Below are 22,969 nucleotides of genomic sequence, written 5' to 3' on the forward strand. Positions count from 1 at the left end.
ATTGCAAACAAAAATTCTTTGCTATTATTATCTTTATTTAATTTGTCTTAAATGAAAAAACACAAAAATAATTGTTCTAAAGCCAAATTGGATATAATTCCACACCAAACATAAAAAAGGGGGTGGACAAAAGTATTGGCACTGTTCGAAAAATCATGTGATGCTTCTCTAATTTGTGTAATTAACAGCACCTGTAACTTACCTGTGGCACCTAACAGGTGTTGGCAATAACTAAATCACACTTGCAGCCAGTTGACGTGGATTAAAGTTGACTCAACCTCTGTCCTGTGTCCTTGTGTGTACCACATTGAGCATGGAGAAAAGAAAGAAAACCAAAGAACGGTCTGAGGACTTGAGAAACCAAATTGTGAGGAAGCATGAGCAATCTCAAGGCTACAAGTACATCTCCAAAGACCTGAATGTTCCTGTGTCTACCGTGCACAGTGTCATCAAGAAGTGTAAAGCCCATGGCACTGTGGCTAACCTCCCTAGATGTGGACGAAAAAGAAAAATTGATAAGAGATTTCAACTCAAGATTGTGCGGATGTTGGATAAAGAACCTCGACTAACATCCAAACAAGTTCAAGCTGCCCTGCAGTCCGAGGGTACAACAGTGTCAACCCGTACTATCCGTCGTCGTCTGAATGAAAAGGACTGTATGGTAGGAGACCCAGGAAGACCCCACTTCTTACCCCGAGACATAAAAAAGACAGGCTGGAGTTTGCCAAAACTTACCTGAAAAAGCCTAAAACGTTTTGGAAGAATGCTCTCTGGTCAGATGAGACAAAAGTAGAGCTTTTTGGGCAAAGGCATCAACATAGAGTTTACAGGAGAAAAAAAGAGGCATTCAAAGAAAAGAACACGGTCCCTACAGTCAAACATGGCGGAGGTTCCCTGATGTTTTGGGTTTGCTTTGCTGCCTCTGGCACTGGACTGCTTGACCATGTGCATGGCATTATGAAGTCTGAAGACTACCAACAAATTTAGCAGCATAATGTAGGGCCCAGTGTGAGAAAGCTGGGTCTCCCTCAGAGGTCATGGGTCTTCCAGCAGGACAATGACCCAAAACACACTTCAAAAAGCAATAGACAATGGTTTGAGAGAAAGCACTGGAGACTTCTAAGGCGGCCAGCAATGAGTCCAGACCTGAATCCCATACAACACCTGTGGAGAGATCTAAAAATGGCAGTTTGGAGAAGGCACCCTTCACATATCAGGGACCTGGAGCAGTTTGCCAAAGAAGAATGGTCTAAAATTCCAGCAGAGCATTGTAAGAAACTCATTGATGGTTACCGGAAGCGGTTGGTCGCAGTTATTTTGGCTAAAGGTTGTGCAACCAAGTATTAGGCTGAGGGTGGCAATACTTTTGTCTGGCCCATTTTTGGAGTTTTGTGTGAAATGATCAATGTTTTGCTTTTTGCTTCATTCTCTTTTGTGTTTTTTCATTTAAGACAAATTAAATGAAGATAATAATACCAAAGAATTTGTGTTTGCAATCATTTTCAGGAAGAAACTGAGTATTATCTGACAGAACTGCAGGGGTGTCAATATTTTTGGCCATGACTGTATATTCCTACTGTGATGCAGTGACCCCTGTAACAGGTAGGGGGCGCTGCATGGTCTCCCCGGTATGTGCATAGAGGCGTATTGAGGCCGTGAGAATCGACCTGCAGTGATGTCAGGATCACGTGACCAGCCCAGGTGATCCATTACTGTGGGTGTGCTTACGGGTACATAATGTGGCCAGGGTGTGGGTCACATGGTTCCTGTGTGGTTCCAGTGTTTGGATCTGTTAGGTCCAAGTGCAAGGTCCTGGAAGCCTGTGTTGGAAGACCTGTGAGGAGGCTTCCTGGAAAGCACATGGTTTGGACCTGGTGGCCTGTGGTGTTGGACTAAGTCCTGAATAGCACCCAGACAGGCCACATGCCTCTGTGTTGAATGGCCCCAGGTGGGATGGACGTTCTGAAGACCACAGTGTGATCATGGTCCTGGACAGTCTGTGTGAGAAGCTCCTGTGAGTGGAGTCTTCTTGGAGCACCTGAGAGACTGTGGACCTGGATGATCGGTGTTGGGGAAGCTACCGGCCTTCGGTGGCTCTGGACTGACTGATGTGTGCCGGCCAGGAAAGTTGGTGAACCCTGTAAGGCAGTTTCCCCAGGAGAGAGGAGTGACAAGGAGTCAGCAGATGGAGCAGGAGCTCCTATAAGGTACCTCCATAAACTATTGGTGCTTGTAACCTGAACTGTGTGGTAACCCACGGCAACTGGTCAGTGAGGACCAGCGTGTTTAGTTGCCACAGAATAAGGGCCTGAAACTTGAAGTGATGTCCTGGTTCAGTATGTAAATGGACTGCTCGTGGTATGGTTTATGAGGCATAATAAACCGTATGGACTGTTTTGTTTTAAAAACCCGTGCCCGTGTGCTGAATATCGCGGCCAAGCGAGTGTCCCCCAACACACTCAGTAGGAATAGTCTTACACTACGAATACAGGCACACATTTACACTTCTATTCCTACACACAGGCGCACATTTACACTTCTATTCCTACACATACAGTTGTGGCCAAAAGTATTCCCACCCCTGCAATTCTGTCAGATAATACTCAGTTTCTTCCTGAAAATGATTGCAATCACAAATTCTTTGGTATTATTATCTTCATTTAATTTGTCTTAAATGAAAAAACACAAAATAGAATGAAGCAAAAAGCAAAACATTGATCAATTCACACAAATCTCCAAAAATGGGCCAGACAAAAGTATTGGTGCCCTCAGCCTAATACTTGGTTGCACAACCTTTAGCCAAAATAACTGCCACCAACCGCTTCCGGTAACCATCAGTGAGTTTCTTACAATGCTCTGCTGGAATTTTAGACCATTCTTCTTTGGCAAACTGCTCCAGGTCCCTGATATTTGAAGGGTGCCTTCTCCAAACTGCCATTTTTAGATCTCTCCACAGGTGTTCTATGGGATTCAGGTCTGGACTCATTGCTGGCCACCTTAGAAGTCTCCAGTGCTTTCTCTCAAACCATTTTCTAGTGCTTTTTGAATTGTTTTTTGGGTCATTGTCCTGCTGGAAGACCCATGACCTCTGAGGGAGACCCAGCTTTCTCACACTGGGCCCTACATTATGCTGTAAAATTTGTTGGTAGTCTTCAGACTTCATAATGCCATGCACACGGTCAAGCAGTCCAGTGCCAGAGGCAGCAAAGCAAACCCAAAACATCAGGGAACCTCCGCCATGTTTGACTGTAGGGACCGTGTTCTTTTCTTTGAATGCCTCTTTTTTTCTCCTGTAAACTCTATGTTGATGCCTTTGCCCAAAAAGCTCTACTTTTGTCTCATCTGACCAGAGAACATTCTTCCAAAACTTTTTAGGCTTTTTCAGTTAAGTTTTGGCAAACTCCAGCCTGGCTTTTTTATGTCTCGGGGTAAGAAGTGGGGTCTTCCTGGGTCTCCTACCATACAGTCCCTTTTCATTCAGACGCCGACGGATAGTACGGGTTGACACTGTTGTACCCTCGGACTGCAGGGCAGCTTGAACTTGTTTGGATGTTAGTCGAGGTTCTTTATCCAACATCCGCACAATCTTGCGTTGAAATCTCTTGTCAATTTTTCTTTTCCGTCCACATCTTGGGAGGTTAGCCACAGTGCCATGGGCTTTAAAATTCTTCATGACACTGTGCACGGTAGACACAGGAACATTCAGGTCTTTGGAGATGTACTTGTAGCCTTGAGATTGGTCATGCTTCCTCACAATTTGGTTTCTCAAGTCCTCAGACCGTTCTTTGGTCTTCTTTCTTTTCTCCATGCTCAATGTGGTACACACAAGGACACAGGACAGAGGTCGAGTCAACTTTAATCCATGTTAACTGGCTGCAAGTGTGATTTAGTTATTGCCAACACCTGTTAGGTGCCACAGGTAAGTTACAGGTGCTGTTAATTACACAAATTAGAGAAGCATCACATGATTCTTCGTACAGTGCCAATACTTTTGTCCACCCCCTTTTTATGTTTAGTGTGGAATTATATCCAATTTGGCTTTAGGACAATTCTTTTTGTGTTTTTTCATTTAAGACAAATTAAATGAAGATAATAACAAATAATTTGTGTTTGCAATCATTTTCAGGAAGAAACTGGGTATTACCTGACAGAATTGCAGGGGCGTCAATACTTTTGGCCACAACTGTACAGGCGCACATTTACACTTATATTATAATCTTTATTTTTTATATTTTTTTCCTACACACAGGTAACACAGGAAAGATATATATCTTGGTACCGTGTTAGCCAGTGGATAGAAAAATATTTAGAATTGAGTCCTCAGTGGTTTATACCTTTTAATGGCTAACTGAAAAGATGGTAACAAATTGCATCTTTCGACACTACTCGGACCTCTTCATCAGGCAAAGCCTAATAGAAATTCTGAAGAATCACATATTTATGCACAACACAGCACAGAAATATAATGCAATGGATAAAACAGGTGACGTGAAGCAGAAATACTATTATGTGAGTGATAAACAGTTATGTCCATAAACATTCACACTCCTTATCTATGAACTGTTCCAATATTTATGGACATAACTGCATCTAGGACTGTAGACGCAGTGATCTACCAAGGAAACCAAGTGCAGAAGATGAAGACACATTGTGTTACCTCCCTTTGAAAATGGAAGATGTACAGAAGTTCCATCAGCTCAGAACTGGCTGCAACCAATGGGACCAGTGACACCATCTACTGTTCAGAGATGTCTGACCAGAAGTTGCCTTCATGGAAGAATCGTAGCCACATACTATTCCTTCCACATAGAACATGGTGAAGCAACTCAACTATGCACAAAAATATAGGAACTGGGGTGCAGAAAAATGGCAGCAGGTACTGGCAGTCACCTGATACGGATGATGGAGGCAATGAGCGGTCACCAGATACTGATACTGGAGGAGACGGGCGGTCACCAGATACTGTTGATGGAGGAGACAAGTGGACACCAGATGCTGATGATGGAGGCGACGGGTGGTCACTAGTGTTGAGCGATACCGTCCGATACTTGAAAGTATCGGTATCGGAAAGTATCGGCCGATACCAGCAAAGTATCGGATCCAATCCGATACCGATACCCGATACCAATACAAGTCAATGGGACTCAAGTATCGGACGGTATTCCTGATGGTTCCCAGGGTCTGAAGGAGAGGAAACTCTCCTTCAGACCCTGGGATCCATATAAATGTGTAAAATAAAGAATTAAAATAAAAAATATTGCTATACTCACCTGTCCGACGCAGCCTGGACCTCAGCGAGGGAACCGGCAGCGTTGTTTGTTTAAAATTCGCGCTTTTACTTGGTTACGTGAAGTCCCGGCTTGTGATTGGTCAGGGCGGCCATGTTGTCGGGACGTGGACCAATCACAGCAAGCCGTGACGAAATTACGTCACGGCTTGCTGTGATTGGTCCGCGTCCCGGCAACATGGCCGCCATTAACCAATCACAAGCCGTGACGTCACGGGAGGCTGGACACGCGCGCTTTTTAAAATACGCGCATGTCCAGCCTCCCGTGACGTCACGGCTTGTGATTGGTCCGCGTCCCGGCAACATGGCCGCCATTAACCAATCACAAGCCGTGACGTCACGGGAGGCTGGACACGCGCGCTTTTTAAAATACGCGCATGTCCAGCCTCCCGTGACGTCACGGCTTGTGATTGGTTAATGGCGGCCATGTTGCCGGGACGCGGACCAATCACAGCAAGCCGTGACGTAATTTCGTCACGGCTTGCTGTGATTGGTCCGCGTCCCGGCAACATGGCGCCGTGACCAATCATAAGCCGGGACGTCACTGGAGGCTGGACACGCGCGCTTTTTAAAATACGCGCATGTCCAGCCTCCCGTGACGTCACGGCTTGTGATTGGTTAATGGCGGCCATGTTGCCGGGACGCGGACCAATCACAGCAAGCCGTGACGTAATTTCGTCACGGCTTGCTGTGATTGGTCCGCGTCCCGGCAACATGGCCGCCCTGACCAATCACAAGCCGGGACTTCACGTAACCAAGTAAAAGCGCGAAATTTAAACAAACAACGCTGCCGGTTCCCTCGCTGAGGTCCAGGCTGCGTCGGAGAGGTGAGTATAGCAATATTTTTTATTTTAATTCTCTCTTTTACACATTATTACATTAATGTTGTTGCGATACCCGATACCACAAAAGTATCGGATCTCGGTATCGGAAATTCCGATACAGCAAATATCGGCCGATACCCGATACTTGCAGTATCGGAATGCTCAACACTAGTGGTCACCAGATACTGATGATGGAGAAGACGGGCGGTCACCAGATACTGATGATGGAGAAGACGGGTGGTCACCAGATACTGATGATGGAGAAGACGGGCGGTCACCAGATACTGATGATGGAGGAGACAAGTGGACACCAGATGCTGATGATGGAGGCGACGGGTGGTCACCAGATGCTGATGATGGAGGAGACAGGCAGTCACCAGATACTGATGATGGAGGAGACGGGCAGTCACCAGATACTGATGATGGAGGAGACAGGCGGTCACCAGATACTGATGATGGAGGAGACGGGCAGTCACCAGATACTGATGATGGAGGAGACAGGCGGTCACCAGATACTGATGATGGAGGCGGCAGGTCACCAGTTACTGATGATGGAGGTGACGGACGGTCACCAGATACTGATGATGCAGTAGACGGGTGGTCACCAGATACTGATGATGGAGGAGACGGGTGGTCACCAGATACTGATGATGGAGGAGACAGGCGGTCACCAGATACTGATGATGGAGTTGGCGGGCAGGCACCAGATACTGATGATGGGGGTGACGGACGGTCACCAGATACTGATGATGGAGGAGACGGGTGGTCACCAGATACTGATGATGGGGGTGACGGACGGTCACCAGATACTGATGATGGAGGAGATGGGTGGTCACCAGATACGGATGATGGAGGAGACGGGTGGTCACCAGATACTGATGATGGAGGAGACGGGTGGTCACCAGATACTGATGATGGAGGAGACGGGTGGTCACCAGATACTGATGATGGAGGAGACGGGTGGTCACCAGATACTGATGATGGAGGAGACAGGCGGTCACCAGATACTGATGATGGAGTTGGCGGGCAGGCACCAGATACTGATGATGGGGGTGACGGACGGTCACCAGATACTGATGATGGAGGAGACGGGTGGTCACCAGATACTGATGATGGAGGAGACTGGTGGTCACCAGATACTGATGATGGAGGAGATGGGTCGTCACCAGATACGGATGATGGAGGAGACGGGTGGTCACCAGATACTGATGATGGAGTTGGCGGGCAGGCACCAGATACTGATGATGGAGGTGATGGATGGTCACCAGATACTGATGATGGAGGAGACGGGTGGTCACCAGATACTGATGGTGGAGTAGACGGGTGGTCACCAGATACTGATGATGCAGTAGACGGGTGTTCACCAGATACGGATGATGGAGGAGACGGGTGGTCACCAGATACTGATGATGGAGGAGACGGGTGGTCACCAGATACTGATGATGGAGTAGACGGGTGGTCACCAGATACTGATGATGCAGTAGACGGGTGGTCACCAGATACTGATGATGCAGTAGACGGGTGGTCACCAGATACTGATGATGGAGGAGATGGGTGGTCACCAGATACTGATGATGGAGGAGACAGGCGGTCACCAGATACTGATGATGGAGTTGGCGGGCAGGCACCAGATACTGATGATGGAGGTGACGGACGGTCACCAGATACTGATGATGGAGGAGACGGGTGGTCACCAGATACTGATGATGGAGGAGACTGGCAGTCACCAGATACTGATGATGGAGGAGACTGGCAGTCACCAGATACGGATGATGGAGGAGACGGGTGGTCACCAGATACTGATGATGGAGGAGGCAGGCGGTCACCAGAAACTGATGATGGAGGTGACGGACGGTCACCAGATACTGATGATGCAGTAGACGGGTGGTCAGCAGATACTGATGATGGAGGAGACTGGCAGTCACCAGATACGGATGATGGAGGAGACAGGTGGTTACCAGATACACATGATGGAGGAGACGGGTGGATACTGATGATGAAAACTTCCTCTTTTTAGCAGGGCTCCAAAGTGAATGTCTATCCACACGTTCTGATTTTCCCAAAGATTATAGTAAAATGCAGTGCCTTTTGCTGAAAACCACATCACGTGGACACCGTCTTACTAGAAGTCCAAAGTACTGACAAGCCCCCCTCCAAGGATTCAGCAAACCTATTCCGAAGTGACTTGCCCCGAGCAGCAAGGACAGCAGCCGCAATGTGTTGTGGCAAACATATTAGGAGGTGGGGTCCATGGGAAGAGTAGAAGGTCCCGGTGTGCTGATAATCAGAATATGCAGGTGTCATCTTGTTCTATCTACAGCTTGTGCACCTACACTGGGGCACAGGAAGGCCGGAGCTTACTAGGAGAGCCTATAATAGAATGTTACACTTGTTGGTTCAAGGGCTCACCGAAGGATTCACCGATTCCTCAGTGGGCCAGTCTGAGTCTATCTATTATTTATCTATCTATTATCTATCTATCTATCTATTTGTCTATTATCTATCTATTATCTATCTGTTATCTATCTACTATATATTATCTGTCTACTGTCTATTTTCTATCTATTATCAATCTATTATTTATTATTGATCTAATATATCTTATCAATCTATTGATATATATCTGTTGTCTATGTATCTATTATCTATCTTTTATCTATTATCTATCTATTATCTATATCTATTTATTACTGATCTGTTATCTATCTTATCTATCTATTTCTTATCTATCTGTTTATTTATCTGTTATCTATCTATTGTCTCTATATCTATTATCTATTTATTATCTATCTATTATCCTGCCACTCTTATCCCATCCCTAACCCACCTCTTCAACCTATCACTAACTTCTGGCACCTTCCCTTCTGCTTTCAAACATGCCACAATCACGCCTATCCTTAGAAAGCCAGCCCTCGACCCAACTGCTATGTCCAACTATCTCCTAATATCGCTGCTCCCATTTGCTTCCAAACTCCTGGTGCAGCACGTCCACGCTGAACTTTCCTCCCACCTCTCATCTAACTTGCTCTTTGACCATCTACAATCTGGTTTCCGCCCCCATCACTCAACTGACCAAAATTACCAAGGACCTACTTACAGCCAAGGCTAATGGACAATACTCTGTACTGCTCCTTCTAGACCTGTCCTCTGCTTTCGACACAGTTGACCACTGTCTCCTACTACAGATCCTCTCCTCCTTTGGTATCAAAGACCTCGCCCTATCCTGGATCTCCTCATACCTTTCCAACCGCACATTCAGCATCTCCACTCCCACACTACCTCCTCATCCCACCCTCTCTGTTGGAGTCCCCCAAGGCTCTGTTCTAGGACCCCTACTCTTCTCCATCTATTCCCTTGGCCTAGGACAACTCAAAGTCCCATGGATTCCAGTACCACCTCTATGCTGATGACACTCAGATCTCCCTCTCTGGCCCAGACATCACCTCTCTGCTATCCAGAATCCCGGAGTGTCTATCATCCATATCCTCCTTCTTCTCCTCTCGCTTCCTCAAACTCAATGTGGACAAATCTGAACTCATCATCTTTCCTCCATGTCATAGATCTTCCTTACCTGACCTATCTATCGCAATTAACGACATCATGCTCTCCCCCGTTCCGGAAGTCCGCTGCCTCGGAGTAACCCTCTGCCCTGTCCTTCAAACCGCACATCCAAGCTCTTTCCACCTCCTGTCGCCTCCAACTCAAAAATATCTCCAGAATCCATCCTTTCCTCAACCGTCAATCTACTAAAATGCTTGTGCATGCCCTCATCATCTCCCGCCTCGACTGCTGCAACATTGTTTCTGTGGCCTCCCTGCTAACACTCTCGCATCTCTCCAGTCCATCCTTCACTCTGCTGTGACTAATTCATCTCTCTCCTCGCTATTCCTCCGCTTCCCCCCTCTGCAAATCTCTTTACTGGCTCCCATTCCCTCAGCGTATCCAGTTCAAATTACTAATACTGACCTACAAAGTTATCTATAACCTGTCTCCTCCATATATCTCTGAACTAATCTCCCAATATCTTCCCTCACGTAATCTCCGGTCCTCCAAAGACCTCCTTCTCTCCTCCACACTTATTCGCTCCTCACCCAACCGCCTCAAGACTGCTCCAGAATATCCCCATCCTCTGGAATTCTTTGCCTCAACGTGTCCGGTTATACACCACATTCGGATCCTTCAGACGGAACCTGAAAACACATCTCTTCAGGAAAGCCTACAGCCTGCACTGACCCTGCTGCCTCCTCACCACTACCGAAGCCACCGCCTCACCAACACCGGAGCTCCTGAAACCCCCAACCTACTGTCTCCTTCCCCATGATCCTGTAGAATGTATGCCCGCAAGGGCAGGGTCCTCGCCCCTCTGTATCAGTCTGTCATTGTTAGTTTGTTTACTGTAAGTGATATCTTTAACTTGTATGTAACCCCTTCTCATGTACAGCACCATGGAATCAATGGTGCTATAGAAATAAATAATAATAATAATGATATCTGTTATGTATTTATCTATTATGTATCTATCCATCTCCCTATCACCTATCTGTTATCTATCTATTATGTATCATATATTATCTATATATCTGTTATCTATCTGTCTTATCCCTCCATGTTACAGAACGTCTGTATACTCGTACCCCGTGTTCCTGCCTGTATTGTGCATGCAGTGCACTCGTTCCTTTCAGTAACAGATCTATGGTGCGAAGTCTCCAGCTGTTTCCATTTTCCCTTTAAACACCTTAAGAGCGCTTGGAGAAGGGGCCATATGCTTCTCTCTTTTTATAGAAAGTTTTTTTTCTTGAAGCCTTCCTTCCCTCCATCCCTCGGGGTTTATTAGAATACTAATATCGCAGTCATTTATAAATGGATGTCTGGAAAACTTTTGCTAAAGTTCAGACTTTTTCACACTTTGTGCAAAGAGAAAACAAGTATTTTCCCAAATGTATAATAGGCAAAGTGGAAAAATGTTCTAGATAAATTACAATCACACATAAGAAATCTAGAAACTTTGGAGATCGGGTTTTATCTGGATCCGGAGCAGCAGATAGCAGCCAGGGGGTAAAATGCCACAGTGGTGAAGAAGGTGTTTTCATTTCCATTGCTCCGGTGACGGCGTGCTTTACGTCATTCCAGCAGACTCCTGGCATTGTGCATACATAGTGTGCAGCTCCTCCATGGAGCTCCCGGGGCGCAGGTCTTCTGTAGTTCAGTGTAAAGGTCTATAGTGACTGATGGTTGTAGGATAGCATTTTTGTCGCTGGTCTCTAACAGGTTTTCCTCCAGGATTGCCCTGTATTTAGCTCCATCCATCTTCCCATCATGTCTGACCAGCTTCCCTGCCCCTGCTGAAGAAAAGCCTCTTCACAGCACAATGCTGCCACCACCATGCGTGATGGTGGGGATGGTGTTTTCAGGGTGATGTGCAGCATTACTTTTCCACCACACTTAGCGTTTTGCATTTAACCCAGTAAATTATGCTTAGATCTCATTTGACAAGAGCTCCTTCTTCCAGATGCCATGTAAGGGACACAGTGAGGATATGGGAAAAAGTGTTCTTGTTAGGTGACACTAAATTTGAATGTTTTGGGATAAATGCAAAATGCCATGTGTGGTGGAAAACGAACACTTAATATCACTCTGAAACCACCATCCCCACATCACATATCATGGTGGTGGTGGCAGCATCATGCTGTGGGGAGGCTTTTCTTCAGCAGGGGCAGGGAGGCTGGTTATAGGTGATAGGAAGGTGGATGGAGCCTAAATACAAGGCAATCCTGGAGGAAAACTTGTTAGAGGCCTCAAAAGACTTGAGACTGGGGAGTAGAGTGGGTTCATCTTCCAGCAGTACAGCTATTAGATATGCAAAGCTGGTTGAGACAGACCCTGAAAGACTTGCGGCAGTAATTGCAGCATAAGGAGGTCCTACAAAATGTTGACCTGGGGGGGATTGAATACGAATGAACTGAACAAATTTCAGATGTATCAATCACATGTCTATCGTCTGTCCGTCTGTATCTGTATATTTCCCTGTATGTGTATATATCTGCGTGCACATATCTGTACAATGAAATGGATAAAATGATGCTGATTATCGAAGGAAATGAAATCACTGATGAGTGTTTAGACGAAGGATAAATCTGCCGTTCTTACACAATTCACCAAAAGCGCAGATCTAACGAGCGAATATTTACACTAAACTTCATATAGAAAAACATATGGCCGAGGAGGATTCTCCCGCACACTCAGTGACTCACCGCGGCCAATAAACTCCCCCTCAGATACGTCTGCACTGTACGGGAGCCAAAGCCGAGCGCTGCCTCTTATAGGGGGCACCGCAGTTACTCTTCCTCGTATGCAGCTTTATATCCGCCGTTAACTCATCACATATACGCTCTGGAGGATCGATTCTGTACTCACCCACTTTTTTTCTAATTATAAGTTGTTTTAAAAAAATAAATAAATAAAAAATTTCTTCATCTTTTCTTATATTGAGGGTTTTTTTTTCCAAATTTGCAATAGAAATCCACAAATCTGCTCACTCCTGTTTTTCAACCTGTTATTTTCTCTAAATATGTAATTTTTTTTATCAGTTGTAAATGCCGCTGTTCTCCTGAATCCGGCGATGATTTTCTTTTGTTCCTGCACCTCTCCGTTCCTGAGATATGGCCTCCTCTTCTCTGTATACAAATACAGTCTTGTTAACCAAGTGGGTGTGGTCTGGAACTCCTCATTGTGACATTTTCACTAAGGCCACACATAGTTGGTTAAAAAAAATACATGGTATATGGACAAGAAAAAGGGGGCCATATCTTAGGAATGGAGAGGTGCAGGAAAATAAGAAAAACAACCAGATTAAGCAGGAGAACAGCGGCATTTACACCAGGTAAAAAAAAGTTATTTATGGCAAGGGACAGGTCCTATTTAAGAGATTTTAAAAAAGCCTTTTCTGAAATCTGAAAAATCTAAGCGGGGTAAGCACCTTGCCATTTTTCAGCGGATAATTTGAGCCTACTTTGTTGTTTTTAACCACTGCTGTAAGTCCACCCTAACACGCGTTTCGCCCTGCTTCTTCAGGGGGCTGTTATAAAAGCAGAATGCTAATCCTATGTGTGAATGCTACCATTATGATATTATAATATATGTTCTTACTATTGATGTACATAAGCTACCTATATACCATGCTTCGTATTATCTGTGTATACAGAGTTTAGGACTGTATAGGTGGTACTTTTTTGCCCCCCTTATTTGACATACTGTGTCACCTTTTGTGTGTGTTTTGAGCAGGCTTATTGGTGTCCCTTTTTATGAGACCTCTTTTGCTTGTAATTTTAGACTTTTATGCATATTCAATAAACTTAACGTTTGAAGAGATTTTTTGTTTTCTCTATGCCCTGGATCGTGCCTTTATCTTTGGTGGGCATTTTTTTGTATCAGATAAATAAGTCAGAAAATCCAATACTTTCCAGGAATTAAGATTTGATGTAGAATTTCACCAGAAACAGAAGATCGAGCAAAGAGGGCAAATTATGATTCAAAAGCGTCCAGAACGATGGAGATGTTTCTAAAGCAGATGTGTCATCAGATTTCACAATACACATTGTATACATATTTAAAGAGAGCAGGCGGTGATTACATAGCGGTTAAGAGGGCGGAGATTGAATAGCTGTCAGGCTGAGTGGACGGAGATTGAATAGCTGTCAGGCTGAGTGGGCGGAGATTGAGCAGCTGTCAGGCTGAGTGGGCGGAGATTGAATAGCTGTCAGGCTGAGTGGGCGGAGATTGAATAGCTGTCAGGCTGAGTGGGCGGAGATTGAGCAGCTGTCAGGCTGAGTGGGCGGAGATTGAATAGCTGTCAGGCTGAGTGGGCGGAGATTGAATAGCTGTCAGGCTGAGTGGGCGGAGATTTAATAGCTGTCAGGCTGAGTGGGCGGAGATTGAATAGCTGTCAGGCTGAGTGGGCGGAGATTGAATAGCTGTCAGGCTGAGTGGGCGGAGATTTAATAGCTGTCAGGCTGAGTGGGCAGAGATTGAGCAGCTGTCAGGCTGAGTGGGCGGAGATTGAGCAGCTGTCAGGCTGAGTGGGCGGAGATTGAATAGCTGTCAGGCTGAGTGGGCGGAGATTGAATAGCTGTCAGGCTGAGTGAGCGGAGATTTAATAGCTGTCAGGCCGAGTGAACGGAGATTGAATAGCTGTCAGGCTGAGTGGGCGGAGATTGAGCAGCTGTCAGGCTAAGTGGGCGGAGATTGAGCAGCTGTCAGGCTGAGTGGGCGGAGATTGAATAGCTGTCAGGCTGAGTGGGCGGAGATTTAATAGCTGTCAGGCTGAGTGGGCAGAGATTGAGCAGCTGTCAGGCTGAGTGGGCGGAGATTGAGCAGCTGTCAGGCTGAGTGGGCGGAGATTGAATAGCTGTCAGGCTGAGTGGGCGGAGATTGAATAGCTGTCAGGCCGAGTGAGCGGAGATTTAATAGCTGTCAGGCCGAGTGAACGGAGATTGAATAGCTGTCAGGCTGAGTGGGCGGAGATTGAGCAGCTGTCAGGCTGAGTGGGCGGAGATTGAGCAGCTGTCAGGCTGAGTGGGCGGAGATTGAATACCTGTCAGGCTGAGTGGGCGGAGATTGAATAGCTGTCAGGCTGAGTGGGCGGAGATTGAGCAGCTGTCAGGCTGAGTGGGCGGAGATTGAATAGCTGTCAGGCTGAGTGGGCGGAGATTTAATAGCTGTCAGGCTGAGTGGGCGGAGATTGAATAGCTGTCAGGCTGAGTGGGCGGAGATTGAATAGCTGTCAGGCTGAGTGGGCGGAGATTGAATAGCTGTCAGGCTGAGTGGGCGGAGATTTAATAGCTGTCAGGCTGAGTGGGCGGAGATTGAATAGCTGTCAGGCTGAGTGGGCGGAGATTGAGCAGCTGTCAGGCTGAGTGGGCGGAGATTGAATAGCTGTCAGGCTGAGTGGGCGGAGATTGAATAGCTGTCAGGCTGAGTGAGCGGAGATTTAATAGCTGTCAGGCCGAGTGAACGGAGATTGAATAGCTGTCAGGCTGAGTGGGCGGAGATTGAGCAGCTGTCAGGCTGAGTGGGCAGAGATTGAATAGCTGTCAGGCTGAGTGGGCGGAGATTGAATAGCTGTCAGGCTGAGTGGGCGGAGATTGAATAGCTGTCAGGCTAAGTGAGCAGAGATTTAATAGCGGTCAGGCTGAGTGGGCGGAGATTTTACAGCTGTCTGGGTGGGTGAAGATTGAATACTCATAGACTCATGAGCACTGTCACTCTTCAGGATTATGATCAGGATTATGCAGTCAGTCTGACCTGAATTTTCACGGTAAGTACACTAGCCCCATCAGGTCTGTTAGATTTATGTAATGCTATGTGCAGTTTGTATAGTGAATTCTGATGACCGATCTTCTGAGGGAAATCTGATTTTGGTCCTGATTTCCCTGTGGATGTCTCATGCCATGTGGATGTCTCATGCCATGTGGCTGCTTCAGCCTCTGGCTACAATGGTCACATGAGACTGGACATCGTCACAGGCGGCCTCCACAGGCTCAGGGCAGATTACTATTTGAAGATAATCCACAATCATTCAGATTCTCGCACTTTTCCATTGAATATAAAAGTCCACAATTAATCCGGCCCCTTCTACATCAGACAGTGGCATGGCGCAGACCACAGAATCCACGCTGGATGGACCTGCCACGTATGGGTTTGTGGAGCCCTTATTCAGTCTACTGTGATTCCAGGGGAACATTCTGCATGTATGCACCTGGTGGTTTGCAGCCCCCAGGTGGTTTGTTCTCCAGGGGACTCGTATGTCTGATGATCACATGTGACGTGAAATAATGCTGAGCATGTTTGTGCCGTGTCAACGTGGTCTAATCCTCCTTCCTGTCTCTTTCCAGGCGCTGCTAGAGACAGCTCTCACCAGAGTGGTGCTCCCCATGCCTATCCTTGTTCTACCTCCCATTATAATGTCTGGACTTGAAAAGTAAGTGCTCCGTCCGCCCCCTAAACCATCGCCATAGTCCATCTCTGCTCACAGGAGAATGCCATGCAATGATTGAAATGAGGCGGCTTTCAGCTGCTGCCTGACCCCAATATCCTTCCAACCACGTGAGGCAGGAGATCCTGGTGGCCATCCCACATTCATGACTTGAGTAGATTTTCAGTCATGTCCACTTCAGGGGAGCTGAAGAAGGAGAGTAGACCGCCGCCGGCTTCTTCAGATGTGGGAGATGGGAGGGCTCTTTGTCTTTTGTTGCCTATATTCTGTTGTACAAGCGCTAGGGCCCGAAGGATTGCGAAAATGTAGATTTTGGGGCACTATATCTAAGCTGGATCAGTAAATCATCCAAAATGGCCAATTTTAATCTTTTCATTTTAAAATTAAATGCAAACTATGATTCATGATGTGGCGGGAGACTGCTGCCTGCCAAAACCCTCATCTGTCAGGTGGGAACTTTTTATTCGATCACAATGATGAGGATGATGATGACCAATAATGATGACGATGGCTGATGATTATAATGGCCGATGATGTGTCCAATGATGATGACCGATCACGATGATGATGATGGCCGATGACTATGATGGACGTTGACGGCCCATCATGAAAATGGCCACAATGGTTGATTATACACAATTTTGCGCCAGCAAGTGACCTTTGCTTTTGTTTTTTTTGCAAATGTCCTTGGTCTTATAGCTTTGATTGGATGGATCACAAGATATTTAATGGTTTCCACCTTCTGTACATTAACTATTTTAGACCTCCCAAAAATAATCTACATGTTTTAAATATTTTTCTAAATGTAATTTTTGTAACCCTTGACTGAAATGTAGAGTGAAAAGAGCCTAATTGGCTGCTGGTGTAAATATTCTCTGCTCAGTAGTGAGATGCCGATAGTCTCTCTCGACAGCCAGGAATTTAATAAAAGCCCCTATAGCTGCAATGTTAGGCCCCCCATAGACATTGGATAGCTGTCAGCTGACTCCCCTTTGCACAAAAACACTCAGCGGATGTTCTCTATGAGAGAGCCACTGCCAGACTCCTCGGCGTCCTGCAGGCTCCCTGTCGTTCGGCAGGCTTCTCGCCGTTCCACAGGCTGCTCGAAGTCTCAAATTTCTCAATGACACACCAGTTCCTCGTCGTTCTGCCTTCTCTGTGTTCCGCTGGCTCCTCGCCATTCCACAGGCTACTTGAGCTCTTGTAGACTCCTCTGCATTCTGCAGGCTTCTCACCATCCTGCAAGCTCCGTGGTGAACCTTTGACGTTCCTCAGGCTCCTCGATGACCCGCAGGCCCCTTGACGTTGCTCAGGCTCCTCAGTGATCCACAGTCTACTTGACGCTCCTCAGGCTCCTCAGTGACCCACAGGCTCCTTGACGTTCCTCAGGCTCCTTGTGACCCACAGGCTCCTTGACGTCCCTCAGGCTCCTCAGTGTCCGTCAAACTCCTATAGCAGCGGCTCATAACCCGGACATCAAAAGGATCGGCCATTGGAAAGCAGATGTAACCGATCCTTCTCTTCCCTGATAACATCTGTTGAAGGAGAGTCAAGAGGCACCATAATCTTTAGAATGACAGATGATCCCGCCACAGTGCTAAAAAAAAGATAACCATAGTTTGTCACCATGTCCATAGCTGCCAAAATATTAAAATATTTCTCCATTTACCCAACACAATGAACATTGTAAAATGTACAAATAAAGAATGGAACATAAAGCAAAAAATATGTAACCAAGAATGATACCTCAATGTCCCCCCATAACGTGGTAGTGACAGAAAAATAGCAAGGTTAAAACTTACAAAAGTTAACAAAGTTATGGCTGATAAAATGTGCCAAAAAAAAGGAAATAAAATCAGGACCTTGGTTTGCAAAGGGTAAAAATCATTGATAGGGACAAGGTGGGCAATCCTCTGCCTCCTTGGTTGCATAGCATCAAGCATCCTTCCAGTACAGACCAGTTGGGGCAGATGTCACACTGCTAGCAGAATGGAGACCTCTTTGATGTGAGGGGCTGTCCGCCTGCAGGACAGGAGGTCACATAGCCGGAATACATTACCTACAATGGCTTCAAAGCCCCATATCTGCCATCTGGATTTATTGCCAGCTTGTTTCCATGTTAGAGGCAGGTTATCTGCTTGTGATCTTGGAGCACAACATGATCTGCCCTGGTTTTATGACGGCAGCTACCTGTGGCTTATCTTAGGTTGTGTGTAGACCTGTCTGATGACACCTCAGGTGAGCCCTCCTAATGGGGCAACATGCTTGTGAGATCTCTCAGATAGCTGCTAATGATCAATACATGTCCATGAGCCATGAAGGTGAGCAAAAGGCATCTACCCCTAGGAAAGGCAGAGGATGTGTCCAGAAGGTGGCCAAAAAAATTCATTAATTAGGATTCAATGTATCCCCTCCATAGTGTTAGTCATAGGAGGAAAGCTAGCTAGCTGGTCTATATAGGACATAATACCTTCCCTAACCAGCCAGAAGTCATGAAACCCATCACATGAGAAATAAGGGTCTGAAAACCTCCTTTATTCCACAGACATGGGACATATCGTTACTAAGCCGGTATATGCAGCTTTACCGAAGAACTGTAAGACTCGTACATTGTGTTCTTCTTACACAATATCAAGAGTCACACTGCACATCAATAATGTTAATAAAACCAGGAGCACATACTCCTCCTCGTGGCACTACTGCCTGACTCCTCCTCGTGGCACTACTGCCTGACTCCTCCTCGTGGCACTACTGCCTGACTCCTCCTCGTGGCACTACTGCCTGACTGCTCCTCGTGGCACTAATGCCTGACTGCTCCTCGTGGCACTAATGCCTGACTCCTCCCATTGGCACTAATGCCTGACTCCTCCTCGTGGCACTAATGCCTGACTCTTCCTCGTAACACTAATGCCTGACTCTTCCTCATGGCACTAATGCCTGACTCCTCCTCGTGGCACTACTGCCTGACTGCTCCTCGTGGCACTAATGCCTGACTGCTCCTCGTGGCACTAATGCCTGACTCCTCCCATTGGCACTAATGCCTGACTCCTCCTCGTGGCACTAATGCCTGACTCTTCCTCGTAACACTAATGCCTGACTCTTCCTCATGGCACTAATGCCTGACTCTTCCTCGTGGCACTAATGCCTGACTCCTCCTCGTGGCACTAATGCCTGACTCCTCCTCGTGGCACTAATGCCTGACTCCTCCTCGTGGCACTAATGCCTGACTCTTCCTCGTGGCACTAATGCCTGACTCTTCCTCGTGGCACTAATGCCTGACTCCTCCTCATGACACTAATGCCTGACTCTTCCTCGTGACACTTTTGCCTGACTCCTCCTCATTACCCTGCCGCCTGACTCCTCCTCGTGACCCTGCCGCCTAACTCCTCCTTGTGACCCTGCTGCCTGACTCCTCCTTGTGACCCTGCCGCCTGACTCCTCCTTGTGACCTTGCCGCCTGACTCCTCATCATTACCCTGCCGCCTAATTCCTCCTTGTGACCCTGCCACCTGACCCCTCCTTGTGACTCTGCCGCCTGACTCCTCCTTGTGACTCTGCCGCCTGACTCCTCCTTGTGACTCTGCCGCCTGACTCCTCCTTGTGACTCTGCCGCCTGACTCCTCCTTGTGACTCTGCCGCCTGACTCCTCCTTGTGACCTCGCCGCCTGACTCCTCATCATTACCCTGCCGCCTAATTCCTCCTTGTGACCCTGCCACCTGACCTCTCCTTGTGACCCTGCCGCCTGACTCCTCCTTGTGACCCTGCCGCCTGACTCCTCCTTGTGACCCTGCCGCCTGACTCCTCCTTGTGACCTCGCCGCCTGACTCCTCCTTGTGACCCTGCCGCCTGACTCCTCCTTGTGACCTCGCCGCCTGACTCCTCATCATTACCCTGCCGCCTAATTCCTCCTTGTGACCCTGCCGCCTGACTCCTCCTTGTGACCCTGCCGCCTGACTCCTCCTTGTGACCCTGCCGCCTGACTCCTCCTTGTGACCCTGCCGCCTGACTCCTCCTTGTGACCTCGCCGCCTGACTCCTCATCATTACCCTGCCGCCTAATTCCTCCTTGTGACCCTGCCACCTGACCCCTCCTTGTGACCCTGCCGCCTGACTCCTCCTTGTGACCCTGCCGCCTGACTCCTCCTTGTGACACTGCCGCCTGACTCCTCCTTGTGACCCTGCCGCCTGACTCCTCCTTGTGACCTCGCCGCCTGACTATTCATCATTACCCTGCCGCCTAATTCCTCCTTGTGACCCTGCCACCTGACCCCTCCTTGTGACCCTGCCGCCTGACTCCTCCTTGTGACCCTGCCGCCTGACTCCTCCTTGTGACCCTGCCGCCTGACTCCTCCTTGTGACCTCGCCGCCTGACTCCTCATCATTACCCTGCCGCCTAATTCCTCCTTGTGACCCTGCCACCTGACCTCTCCTTGTGACCCTGCCGCCTGACTCCTCCTTGTGACCCTGCCGCCTGACTCCTCCTTGTGACCCTGCCGCCTGACTCCTCCTTGTGACCTCGCCGCCTGACTCCTCCTTGTGACCCTGCCGCCTGACTCCTCCTTGTGACCTCGCCGCCTGACTCCTCATCATTACCCTGCCGCCTAATTCCTCCTTGTGACCCTGCCGCCTGACTCCTCCTTGTGACCCTGCCGCCTGACTCCTCCTTGTGACCCTGCCGCCTGACTCCTCCTTGTGACCCTGCCGCCTGACTCCTCCTTGTGACCTCGCCGCCTGACTCCTCATCATTACCCTGCCGCCTAATTCCTCCTTGTGACCCTGCCACCTGACCCCTCCTTGTGACCCTGCCGCCTGACTCCTCCTTGTGACCCTGCCGCCTGACTCCTCCTTGTGACACTGCCGCCTGACTCCTCCTTGTGACCCTGCCGCCTGACTCCTCCTTGTGACCTCGCCGCCTGACTATTCATCATTACCCTGCCGCCTAATTCCTCCTTGTGACCCTGCCACCTGACCCCTCCTTGTGACCCTGCCGCCTGACTCCTCCTTGTGACACTGCCGCCTGACTCCTCCTTGTGACACTGCTGCCTGACTCCTCCTTGTGACATTGCCGCCTTACTCCTCCTTGTTTCTTCCATGTTCCAGACCTCACCCAACATTTGATCAAATAATTGCTAAAGCAGGCACAAGGGTGCAAGTTAATGTGCCTTCATTTGACAAAAACTAACAGCATGGCCTCATAGAGCACTCTTATTTACCAAAAACCGCCACAGTTTATCTTGTCAGGCTCTTAGCATTAGTGCGTCGTTCTTTTGTTTGAGCATGCTGCCAGCACAATACTTCCTAGAACTTCATTTCCTTTACTTTACAATACATGCATGTAAACTTACCCCAATTTATACGGTTTGCTTGGAGAGAGTTTCCAAAATATAGCGGATAATGTGAGGTCCATATAAATTGGGATGATTTTGGTGTGGAACAGGTGGAAAGCACTAAATACACTGCTCAAAAAAATATAGGGAACACTTAAACAACAAAATATATCTCCAAGTAAATCAAACTTCCGTGAAATCAAACTGTCCACTTAGGAAGCAACACTGTTTGACAATCAATCTCACATGCTGTTGTGCAAATGGAATAGACAACAGATGGAAATTATTGGCAATTATCCAGACACCTTTAATAAAGGAGTGGTTCTGCAGGTGGGGACCACAGACCACATCTCACTACCAATGCTTTCTGGCTGATGTTTTGGTCACTTTTGAATGTTGGTTGTGCTTTCACACTCGTGGTAGCATGAGACGGACTCTGCAACCCACACAAGTGGCTCAGGTAGTGCAGCTCATCCAGGATGGCACATCAATGTGAGCTGTGGCAAGAAGGTTTGCTGTGTCTGTCAGCGTAGTGTCCAGAGGCTGAAGGTGCTACCAGGAGACAGGCCAGTACACCAGGAGACGTGGAGGGGGCCGTAGGAGAGCAACAACCCAGCAGCAGGACCGCTACCTCAGCCTTTGTGCAAAGAGGAACAGGAGGAGCACTGCCAGAGCCCTGCAAAATGACCTCCAGCAGGCCACAAATGTGCATGTGTCTGCACAGACGGTTAGAAACCGACTCCATGAGGATGGTCTGAGTGCCCGACGTCCACAGATGGGGGTTGTGCTCACACCGTAACACCGTGCAGGACACTTGGCATTTGCCACAGAACATCAGGATTGGCAAATTCACCACTGGCGCCCTGTGCTCTTCATAGATGAAAGCAGGTTCACACTGAGCACATGTGACAGACATGAGAGTCTAGAGACGCCGTGGAGAGCGATCTGCTGCCTGCAACATCCTTCAGCATGACCGGTTTGGCAGTGGGTCAGTAATGGTGTGAGGTGGCATTTCTTTGGAGGGCCGCACAGCCCTCCATGTGCTCGCCAGAGGTAGCCTGACTGCCATTAGGTACCAAGATGAGATCCTCAGACCCCTTGTGAGACCATATGCTGGTGCGGTTGGCCCTGGGTTCCTCCTAATGCAGGACAATGCCAGACCTCATATGGCTGGAGTGTGTCAGCAGTTCCTGCAAGATGAAGGCATTGAAGCTATGGACTGGCCCGCCCGTTCCCCAGACCTGAAGCAGATTGAGTACATCTGGGACATTATGTCTCGCACCATCCACCAACGTCACGTTGCACCACAGACTGTCCAGGAGTTGGCAGATGCTTTAGTCCAGGTCTGGGAGGAGATCCCTCAGGAGATCATCTGCCGCCTCATCAGCAGCATGCCCAGGTATTGTAGGGAGGTCATACAGGCGCGTGGAGGCCACACACAATACTGAGCATCATTTCCTTGTCTTGAGGCATTTCCACTGAAGTTGGATCAGCCTGTAACTTCATTTTTCACTTTGCTTTTGAGCATCATTCCAACTCC

At 47.9% G+C, this 22,969-nt stretch overlaps 1 protein-coding gene across 5 annotated transcripts in view; it reads left to right on the forward strand.

Moving 5' to 3' along the window:
- SFXN5 (sideroflexin 5) overlaps nt 1-22,969 on the forward strand; it is a 317,212-nt gene that overhangs the window by 165,021 nt on the left and 129,222 nt on the right. For all 5 annotated transcript variants that reach the window (XM_077280329.1, XM_077280330.1, XM_077280333.1 and 2 more), the window contains one exon: nt 16,002-16,087. In XM_077280329.1, the coding sequence (XP_077136444.1) occupies nt 16,002-16,087 (86 nt within the window). The remainder of the gene's footprint in view (nt 1-16,001; nt 16,088-22,969) is intronic.

The sequence above is a fragment of the Ranitomeya variabilis genome, chromosome 1 (genome assembly GCF_051348905.1).
Source record: "Ranitomeya variabilis isolate aRanVar5 chromosome 1, aRanVar5.hap1, whole genome shotgun sequence".
Classification (NCBI taxonomy): Eukaryota; Metazoa; Chordata; class Amphibia; order Anura; family Dendrobatidae; genus Ranitomeya; species Ranitomeya variabilis.